General features: G+C 34.8%; 1 protein-coding gene across 1 annotated transcript in view; it reads right to left on the bottom strand.

Annotated features, from left to right (window-relative positions):
- Positions 1 to 655: 655 nt before the first annotated feature.
- The window catches only part of dnr1 (E3 ubiquitin-protein ligase defense repressor 1), a 34,253-nt gene continuing 22,960 nt past the window's right edge, over positions 656 to 11,948 (bottom strand). The window contains exons 2-3 of the mRNA XM_073954949.1: positions 2,033 to 3,165; positions 656 to 1,959 (exon numbers count right to left, since the gene is read on the bottom strand). Coding sequence (XP_073811050.1) covers positions 1,143 to 1,959; positions 2,033 to 3,165 — 1,950 coding nt within the window. The 3' untranslated portion in view covers positions 656 to 1,142. The remainder of the gene's footprint in view (positions 1,960 to 2,032; positions 3,166 to 11,948) is intronic.

The raw sequence follows: 11,948 nt of genomic DNA, 5'->3' as shown, positions 1-11,948 counted from the left end.
GACATGGATATTTTATGGCTTTACCTAATTAATTGCGTGTGGCGTGTGCGTTCAAAAAACAAAAACAAAATACATGTATTTGTTTTTGTTGTCAATTTGAAATACATGAATTTTATTTTTGTTTTTTCGAACGCACACGCAACACGCAATTAATTAGGTAAAGCCTTTATAGTATTGACAATTTGAATGACCAGTTTACTAGGGTAAACCTTCTTTATGAAGATTTATTTGACGTATACGCAATGGAATTGACATTTGAAACCCAGTGGGTTTATTAAATCCAGTTATATGTACTAACTATAACTGTATTTGAAATTTTTTCCTATTATAATTATTCTCAAAACAGTTTCAATGACTATTTGTCCATTTTCTTCCCAACTTTACTTAATGGTAATAGGTTGGCGGTAATAAATGGGTTAATTTCAGCAAATGATGACTAAAATGACCGGCAAATATTTTGCATTATATTCCAATACTCTTCCTCATTGGATATACTAATAATCTTATCTAGTAAACACTCCACATGAAAGACAGTTCAATGTCTTCCAAATGTAAACATACGCATAAAGATAAATTTGTATGTATGTTTTTGCAGACAGTAACCCCCATAACCATCCCATGGCCCCAACGCATTGACAAAATAAATGAAATTTAATTTGTTTTAACAGGTATATATGTATGTATATAATTGCATTGTTTTATTGCGACTGTAATTAATATGTTATTGTTTTTTCTCATTCTTTTAATTAAACGTAAAATTGTTGAAGTTGGTGATAACAATTTTTCTCATATCTTGGTCGAGTTTTTTTTTCTTCTTTTAAAAGGGACATGTACACAAACAAAAAATATTTACACATCAAAAATAATAAAAAAAATCATAGTTATAAAGATAATTAATATAATTAATAATAATAAATAGGTGCTTAACAAATAAGAGAACATTTTGTTTGTTTAAATTACTTAAATGCTACAAATTGAAGGAATTGAAAGATGGTTGGTTATTCAAGTTCACTTAATAATAAATGAAAATTAAAAATAGATTTGCATTAATGGCTATTATCTTCATTATTGTTATACTGGTTCGTTAGAGGTCTCAGGGAATTTGGGTTGGGGGAAGAAAATAGGCTCCTCCGGTGTGGTGTTTAGGCCACCGCTGTTGTTAGTTTAGGTACAGTTGTGGTTGTTGATGCTGTGGTGTTGCTACTTTTGCTTGGTGTTGATGTTGTACTTCTCAGTTCAGGTGGCAAGTAGATTTTAACAACATCTGTCACCTTCACCCTACAATTGGGACATTTATCACAACGAGCCGCACACTGTGAACATGCCATGACATGACAGCAAGGATTAAACATGGTATTAATGGAATTATCCATGCAAATTTTACATGTCATAGCCTCAGAGATTCTGGTGTCAACACAACGTTCTATGGCTGCTTCGCGTTCTTCTTTCTCACGTAACATCATGTCCAAGCTACTGGCCATAGACGATGCAGCCCCATTAACGGCGGAAGCTTCATTTAAACCTTTCATAATGGGCATTAAATGTGTAAGGTCTTCCACTTCAGTGCCATCGTTTTGCGACGGCGACGTTGACAGCTCATTATCGCGTACTGCAGTTACAATGCCACGCTTATGAAGTACACGTCTGGCTTCTTCAATTACCTCACGGCTCGTATGGCGTATATCAAAGATATATTTCTTGCCAAGTTCGGTGTCTTCTTTGAACATAGATGCTATGGTTCCCTTGAGATCTCTGGTAAATTGATTGGTCACCACACCGCGCACCTTGTCACACACATAGAAGGCATGACGCTCGGTTATGGATCGGTATAGGCCAGCGGCAATGCAGTGTTTGGGTAATTTAATATCCACTTCACGTCTATCATTGTTATCGTCTACATATTCTAGTTTAAATGTACGCCTAAACGATTTAGCAGCAGCAATTGCGCTAAATGGAATGCTAAAAAGAGAAGAAGAAGAAAAACATGTTAGTTTTGTATTTCACTTGGGAAAAATGATTTGATAAAACTTACTTCTTTACATTATCTCCAGTTGAAACTTTAATACCATGCGCCCCTACTGCTATATCACAACGTTGCGAATTCTCACCAATGGTAAAACCACAAAAAACTTCTTCACCATAGCCAGGCAAATCTTGAATCTCATGTAAGAGCCAATATTTGGCGGATTTTGGTGACATCTTCAGCATGGCTAATTTGCCATGTTCCACAGCAATTAGCCTTAGAAATTCATCGGGTAACTCTGTGCTCTCATCTTCATTTACTGGCCTAATAACGTAATCCTGATAGATACGCAAGGGAGAATTTCTAATGGTATTTTCTATGGTCTCATTTTGACTACAAATATCGCAGGCACTTTTCGTTTCGTTAGGTACTTTGGTAGAAGTTTCATTTGTACTTGAGGTAAGAGGTTTTTGGTGTAAATTACAATAATGTGAAGGAGGGCTGGATGATGTTGATGGAGCTGCAGATGTTGCTGCTGTTGGTCCCGCCGCAGATGATGTTGTTGCACCGCTACTGGGTGTGATGCTGTTAACTGCTGTCGTGGTGGTTGAGGAGGAGGAGGATGATGAGCTGGCGGCAGAGACATTGCCCTGGCTTGGTGTTACATTATCAATATGCTCCACAGATTTTTGTTTTGACAGACGTCTCTTTTTGAACGACAAGACGTGATCTCTGTCCTTGCGTTCCTTTTGAGCTGTCTGTTGTTGTTGCTGCTGTTGTTGTAACAACATTTGTTGTTGTTCCTGCAAACGTTTTTCATGTTCACGACGCATTTTCAAAGGACACTCGGCCTTTAGCGAGGCCTCATTAAACAGCAAACCATCTGCCTGACACAAAAAGGCCGCCAATTTTGCAGCATTTGCCCAATTGCGTGCACATAAACGTCCTTCCAGCAAATCCGATTTAGCTTGCATATAAAACAGATTACGTACACTTTCTTGCAGGATAAAATGTACTGGAACCCAAAATTTAACACGTAAAGCCAACATAAGAGGTATGCCGCCACTACCGCCGGTCCCGTCACATGAGAGGCGATTGCGTAAATTAATCCATTGTCGGGTGCGGGATTCTTTTTGATTTGGCGCCCAATGTTCCAAGCCAAAATATTCCATTTCACAGATAATGTCCAAGGCTTTGCAGACCTGGAAAGAGACAAAAACAAAGCAAATTCAGAGGATTAGTTTGGGAATTGAGAACAAAAGAGAGAGAGGGAGAGGGATTTATATATGTAGCAATTTAACAATGGAAATAAAACACATCCTCGTAACCGTTAGGATCTTTAAAGAGTTCTTTAATAATTAAGATCTCTAGGAAGTCTATTCAAACCTCCACGAGGCTCATTAACAGCTACTTGGTCCAATTTTATGAATTTGAATTTAGCGTATCAGTTCAATTTGAAGATTTCAGGGCAATCTAATCTATTGGAGCTCTAAATAAATGACATTAGCTATTCTAACCTCAGTATAGTTCGTCTTGAGCTATTCCAACTTGGACAGAGGACCTCTAAGCTATAAGCGCCAATGCTAGCCCTTATTGTGTTTTTGGATGTTGATTTAGGGAGTTATGGTACGTTTATATATACGAAATCGAGTAGATTTCAACTGTCAATTCCTTTGCATATACGTCAAATGAAAACTCATTTGAAATTCATTGGATTTTATTTGACGTTTAGTAGGATTTTGCACCCTCGGAATTAGATAGACATATCATTAAGGCCGCCATCAGACCATCTGCTTATTCACATGTATGTATGTTGTAACTTTGGGTATACTAATATACACAACAGCTGATGTCATACATGTGAAAAAGCAGATGGTCTGATGGCGGCCTAAGTGTGGATACGAACCCCCAATAGAGCCATTGAACCCCTATATACATCATAAGTATCCAACAGACAACTAATCGCTACAGAGTTGCTTAAACATGTCATTGACTATCGATTCAAATCCTCCCAATGGGTCATTAAAAATTCCTTAAATTCATTTTACACGCTCACTTAAAACCGGTGTTTTGGGAATTTACGTCATTTATTTAACAGGTATTCTGTGGAATTGACAACTAATGACGTTACAAAACATGTTGAATGTTAAAACCGTTTTAGACGACATAAGCTCAGTTCCAGTACTTTTTTAATGGTAAAATGTGCAAAAGAGAGAATCGTCAAAAATGAGTTCAACGCACACATTTTTCCAAAATGTACGGGAACGGAAAAATGGCAGAAACGTCAAAAAATCTAGAACAAATGTCAAAGTCGGCGTGTCAGCCAATCGGAAGCCGGCAAACATGTTGCACATTTTTGCTCGCTCAAATTTGTCGTGTAAAAAGTTTCTAAAGAGAGAGCCATTCAGCGCCATTTTTGTTTAAAGAGAAGTGAACATTTTGCAACTTTTTTGGTGTACGGGAACGCATTTCGGGGAAAAATGTTCAAAATGTGTAAAAACTTTTTAGTTCTGAAACGAAGCTATAATTAGCCGCAAAGCCCCTAATATATGGTTCACATTAGATCATTTTGCAGAGTTAACCTTCTTTGTAAAGATTGTTTGAATTGATACCCACTTATATGTTAACCATGGTGGAATAATAAGGTGTAACGCCAAAAACAGCTGATCTTCATACCGGTTGTCAAAATGCGTTATTGTGAATAAAATCACATATTGTGAGCAAATTTGACGTTTGACATGATTTGATGTAACACCTTCTTATCCCACCATGATGTTAACCTACAGTTAACGGTACAGTTCCTCGTTTTCTTTTAAAAACAGTTTCTCTCATATAAATTGCATATTTTTTGAAAAGCGTTCCAGTCCTTTTCGAGTAAAAAGCGGTTAAAACTGGTAGGCTCTGGCACGTGAAACAACAGAGATAAAATAACCCGTTCAAAGTTCTTTGTTTGCAAAAAAACTCTATATAAATAACTTTATCTGCTACACCTTGACAAGTACATATGTTTATTTAAGACATTTAAGGAAATCAAAGTACATATTTATTTAGTGTATAAATATTTGAACATTATCATTTTTGTTGTCGTCGTTGTCGTGCCGAGGGGTTATTTATCTTTCGAAATTATTAATATACACATATACATTGTTTACAGATTAGGTAAAGCAAGACATTTCGTGATAAGGGAAACAAAAAATATATAATATATATTTATAAACATATAAACATTTTATTGGAGAACTTTTGTTTTTAGCTTTCATATTTCACCTCCTCTTCCAAAAATATTTTCAAATTCCGAAATTTCTTTGCAAAAGTTGAACAACTGGATCAACGACACATTGTATGGTTGCCTCTGGGTGATAAAATATTCAAGAGTGTGTTGATGAGTAATGTACAATTTAAGAAAAATAAAACGAAATATCACACAAATATACTTAGCAACAATAATAAATAAATATATGTTCTTTACATTTAAAAGTGTTAATATTTTTGTTAATTAACAACCGGATTAAATCACCAATAATATGGTGTAAATTTGTATTAAATATTAACAACTTTCACTTGAAAGTCCAAAGGTTGAAAAGGTAAATTGTCTTTAAATGCTACAAAAATATGTTTAATTTGTAGGATAATACGAAATTGTTTGGCATTACATTACATTCCTTTGACACAATAAAGAAAATTTAATTTGCTTTACAGGCATTTTTTTCTTTAAAGTAGGTTAAATTAATATTCAACTAATAGCAAGATTGTAGAGCACGCCTTACTAGGCGTTTACACCAGACAGTTTGTCTTCAAACACAACTCTGATTTACTAGCACATACATATATTTGTCGTTTGTCTCCCAGCTGTCCATCATTTTTTCAAAGACTGTCGAGCTAACAAATTTTTGACATTTTTGTGAAAAAGAAGTGAGATGATAAATCAAATGTGCTAAAAACAAAAGAATATGTACAAAATCAAAATAAGTGAACGGAAAACGAAAAGAAATCGATGACTTTCATTCACACAGGCAAGTTTTGGGTTTTTGACAATCAATACATGTACTCAACTGTGCTATCATGTGTAAACGCAGGGTTAACGGTGCGATTTTGTACAAACATGACGATACGTTTACGTTGGGGAATAATTCACACCCATATGATTGCAACGTTTACATCATGGCACAATAATACAGGTACAGCGCATGACACACAGGTACAGCGGCAAAAACAGCTGGTTATCACACTAGTTGTCAAAATTCATTATTGTAAATAAAAACACGTACAAAATGTAAACAAGCAACTCACAATAATATATTATTGTGACCAAATTTGACGTTTGGTATGATTTGATGTAACACCTTCTTATTCCACCATGGTTTACATTTACGAAATCCGCTGTATTTCAACTGTCGATTCTATTGGTTAAACGTCAAATGAAATCCAAGGCTTGGTTTACATTTAGGAAATTCACTCGATTTTTACTGTCAACTCCATTGTTTAAACGTCAAATGAAATGCAATGGATTTCAGATGAGATTTCATTTGACGTATAAAACGTCTGTTAGACTATGATTTAAACTGTCAATCCCATACAATATACGTCAAATAAAATCCAGTGGATTTAGAACTACGATTTATTTGACGTATATACTAGGGAATTGACATTTGAAAACGAGTGGATTTATAAGTCTAAACGTACTATAAGCAAAGGAATCGTCAGTTGAATCCACTCGATTTCTTAAATGTAAACATACTGTAATTTGTGTGGTTATTGTAACATAATTACTGAATACGTATCTTCGTACAATACGTTATAGTACGTATCGTATAGATCTTGCATATGGCATGTTCCATGGTGGAATAAGGTGTTATACTATGTTTACATTTACGAAATCCACTAGATTTCAACTGTCAATTCCATTGCTCAAACGTCAAATGAAATCCAATCGATTTCAAATGAGTTTTCATTTGACGTATACACAAAGGAATTGGCAGATGAAATCGAGTGGGTTTCGTAAATGTGAACATAGTATTAGATGAAATCATACCAAACGTCAAACTTGCTCACAATAATGCATTACTGTGAATTGCTTGTTTTCATTTGGTATGTGATTTTATTCACAATAATACATTTTGACAACTGGTATGAAGATCAGCTGTGTTTGCCGCCGTACCTGTATTATTGTATTATGCATGGGGGAATAATAAGGTGTAATGCCAAAAACAGCTGATCTTCATATCAGTTGTCAAAATGTAAACAAGCAATTTACAGTAATACATTATTGTAAGCAAATATGACGTTTGACATGATTTGATGTAACACCTTCTTATTCCACCATGGTATCATACCATGTTCTTAAGATTATTCCTGTAATCATTCATAATAGTGTATATGCAAAGTGACAACACATATGTAAAAAAACATATCGTGTAAAGTACCCAAAAATAAGGTTTAACAAACCTTATACAACGGAGTGACGACCTAATTAAAGCGGGGTACACACGATCACTTTTGACTGTCGATTATTCGGAATTATCGATAACTGTCCAACCGTCCAGCAACCACAACATTTTTTGTGGTTGCCTGATGACTGACAAAAATGAACGTTCACACTAGCAAGCAACCGATTATTTGAGCAAAACTGACAGTCAAAACTGATCGTGTGTACCCCGCTTAAGCCGCATTTACATGAAACGGATTTACTTATTTTGTCATTTCCATTATCTTTCAAATACATAACGTAAGCCGTATCTTAGGTGGCTGAGCCACACGTTAAGCCTCTATTAGAGAAAATTTGTAAAAAAACGTGCCGTAATCGTGAAAATGGTTTCCAAGTGAAAAGAAATCTTATCTTCACAACTCATTATACCCAATCATTCTCGTGTAGCGCCCATATCAGATATACATATTAATACTTATGATTGTACGCTGTGCTTATTGGCAAATGAAACTAATGTCAACAAACACACAAAAAATGTGTGTGTGCTTTTTTGAAAGGTGCAAAGTCCAAAATAACCATTCAACACACATGCAAACAAGCAAACAAAAGCTTAATAATGGAAGTTGTAGACATGCAAAGTTAATGTTAATTTGATGAAGAAAGGTGTGAGGGAGGAGATGGAAGGCGGGAAATATACACACATGTTCATACATATGTATGTTTGGGGCAATATGTATCACATTTATAACACATGTGCGTGGTGTTGAGTTTTTTTTTTTTTTGTTTAGGCACTCATGGAAATTTTACTGAACAAATAAGGTGTGAGATAGTACTCTTTGCTGGGGAATGGAAAAAAGAGTTGCTATTTTTTAGATAAAACTCTATTAGCATAGCAAAGAGATATAAAGATCTCATAGAACAAAATTAGCCGAAAGAGATGTATGAAGCACGTAAAATCGGCGTAAGAAGAATATGAGAATCTTTTTCAAGCTCTCCAATGTAACGAAATAGTTTCCCCAAATCTACTAAAGAGATACACGGCGCATACATGTGCCGCTTCTTTTGTTGTGGTTTGCTTTGAGATCCCCAATATAGAGAGTAAAACAAAATAAAGCAACAAGACAAAAAAAGAGGTAAGGCAATACATTGAAGATTTGTTGTATTGGGGTTTTTTGCGCTTGTTGGTGTTTTTTTTTTTTTTTTTTTTGCTAAATTGGACTTTGGACTGCGACCCAAACAAATTGTGGACTTTGTACCCAGATTTTGTTGCTCACGTTGTGATTTCATTGATGGATGTGTTGATGAATGTTGTTCACAAGAAAAACTGACTAACAACTAAACAAAATGTTTGTTGGTTGCGCTGAATGGCTGGTCGGGTTGGATCGCTGGCTGGCGTTGGATGGGTTAGTGGAGAGTTGTGGTGGGGCAGGGCAGGCTATTGAAGAAGTTAATGTGGAGTAACCAGTGTTTTCATGAGCATGGAGCATGATTGCATTGTTTATTTTTTTGTTTACACACAAAGGCCTTTGTTTTGATTCAAAGATCACCTGGCTTGAATTTCCAGGTACCAACAACCATACATAACTATATGTATTTATTGTTGTTTCTTTGTTATTCCTGTTTTTCTTACTGACTGCTGTTGTTGTTTCCTTCATAACAAGTGAACTTGTTTTGTTTATCATAACGATTAATTTAAGCAATAATCAGTTTGATGTTGTTGTTTTTACAACCAGCATCCATGTTAAGGTGTTAAGGGAACTGTGCTGTGTTAGAGGGAGTGGGAAAGGGGCAGGGTTAGGTAATGTATGGCTCCCCAACCTCTTACAATTTTTAAATAATTCAATGTTTTTATTACATTTCAGCCAGACGACCCCAGAACTGAACAGCAGTACGTTGTCGTACATGTACAAGCTAAATTAATGTTCATATCCCATATAGAAATAAACGTTAAATGTTACATGCCCACAAGCACGCGTCCAACGAGTGATCGCGATGACGTTTTGTGTGTTTATTTTGTACGACAGCGTCTATAATAAATGCCGGCCAAAAGGTAAGGTGGCGGCTGTGCTTGGGTGGAGGTGGGTGGTGGCAATGATGTTATTGGCGGTGACTAGTGGCTCTTTTACTTTTCTTGCTGACAACGACCAAAGAGAAATAACCAATGTTTTTCTTAATATGTCCCCCATTATCCCATAGCCGATATAATATATAGATATGTGTGTATGTATATAATGACAAGATAAAAAAGATTTCTTATAATCGTCCAGCTTGAAATTTCCTTATTTTGTATTATTAATATCTTGATTTGTTTTTATACTGCGGCCAGTCCACTTAACTTGTCCGTAATACCCCGCCAATAACGATACGTGACATTTTTAACGTATGTATGTTGTACTTGGCGTTCGTGAGAGGCAACAACTGGTATTTGCTAATGTCATTATTCTATAGCATAAAAACTACATATCATGGAGATTTGTACATCAATCAAGTCCATGTATGTGTGTGCATATAGAACATATCTATGCCTTGGCCGTTATTTTCCTGGAAATAGTTTCAAACGGCTATGCTGCTTAATATGGTTAGAATATACATTCTATTTTAGCAGAATAAAAACGATAACATAATTCAAGGTGTTATTCTTAGCATAAGGTAAACGTGATATGATTGTGGGAAAGGATTTATACAAGAAAACATTTTGAACAATAAAAATAATACTTAAACCTAATTTACACTGGCACCTAAATTGTGACATAAATTGTATATAAATTGTATTTATATATAAATATTGAATTTCGTCACCATAAATACCAAAAGTCATAACTAACAAAATAATAATTTCACAGGAGAAGCAAAAAAATGTTTCCGAAATGTTTTTTTCTTGAATAGGATCGTTATTTTTTAACGTAGAGCTTGAAATTTTCCAAGAGCTTTTTTGCACATAAGACTTCGCGCATTTATAGTGATAATTTGCGAAAATACTGCTTTTATTTGACAGATATTCAAGATTGACTTATGTAATTAAAATCCATGTGATGTAAATGTGCTATTAGCAGGTGTTGTGACCGTTTAAAGACGCGTTTGAACAATGCGAAATGTAAACAAATAGATACAAACAGTTGACATTTGAGATTATTGAAAACATATGTATGGAATACCTACACCATGGATTGTTCTTTCTCTTTATGTGGGTCAGCAAAATGGGTTTCTCGTACAAACTTTTTTTACATAGATGTCGGTTATGAATGGCAATAAGAAGCAACGACTAATTGGATAATTACCTTTGTTGTTGTTATTGTGAATGATATAAGATTTGTAGTTGTTTATTTCTGACATACATATATTGTATAAGAAACCTATTTCTATTTTAGAAAGTGACAAAGCTTATGAAAGAAAAACATTTCATGTAAAGTAGCCAAAGCGTTTTAGTAAGGTGTTGATTACACGATATGTAATTTAACAAATATGTTGTCACTTTTTGTATACATTAAGCCTGTTCGATAACTTCGCAAGTAAAAAGTACTACTTCTCTTTTACTAAACAAGTTTGTTATCGAACAGCATTTTGTAAAAGTTTGTACAAACTTTTGTGTTATCGAACAGACCTATTATGTATACAATAAAGATGCCACCAGACCATTTGTTATTCGATTAGAGAGCGCTCTATTCTCGTCTGTAAACATAACGGAAACAGCTGTTTTGTTTGTTTGGCAAGGCTGTTGTTTACATTTTTAGGTTATGTCCATGGCACAATAATACAGGTACAGCGGCAAAAACAGCTGATCTTCATACCAGTTGTCAAAATGCATTATTGTGAATAAAATAAAAAACCAGAAAATATAAACAAGTAATTCACAGTAATGCATTATTGTGAGCAAATTTACGTTTTGTATGATTTGATGTACCACCTTCTTACACGATTATTCGCAATAACAATAAATTTGACGGATTGGGTGAAATCAGCTGGCCTTATTAAGTCACCTGATAATTGCACTTTAGCTAGTACCATGATGTAAATGATGTAATTAATAAGTCGAAACAGAAATTACAACAATTAATTCACAATATCTATGAATTTCACAGATTGGCTGAAATCAGCTGCCCTTATCGCATCACCATATACATTGGCACAATAATACAGCTATTAACCGAAATAGCTGATTTTCATTATAGTTGTCAAAATACATTGTTGTAAATAAAATCACATACAAAAGGTAAACAAGCAATTTACAGTAATAGCTTATTGTGAACAAATTTTGACGTTTAGACTGATTTTGAGCAACTGATATAACACCTTCTTATTTCGCCATGGCTATTACAGTACACTGGAACCATTTTCGATTAGGGTATGGTGGAATAATAAGGTGTAGCGCCAAAAACAGCTGATCTTCATACCAGTTGTCAAAATGCGTTATTGAGAATAAAATCACATACAAAATGTAAACAAGCAATGCACAGTAATGCATTATTGTGACCAAATTTGACGTTTGACATGATTTGATGTAACACCTTCTTATTCCACCATGGATTGGGGGTAACATAACAGTTATAGTACGTTTAGACT

This window comes from Musca autumnalis, unplaced genomic scaffold (genome assembly GCF_047663935.1).
Source record: "Musca autumnalis isolate F117 unplaced genomic scaffold, ASM4766393v1 scaffold_5, whole genome shotgun sequence".
Classification (NCBI taxonomy): domain Eukaryota; kingdom Metazoa; phylum Arthropoda; class Insecta; order Diptera; family Muscidae; genus Musca; species Musca autumnalis.
The sequence above is the reverse complement of the archived record's forward strand: the minus strand, read 5'-3'. Positions and strand labels throughout refer to the sequence as shown.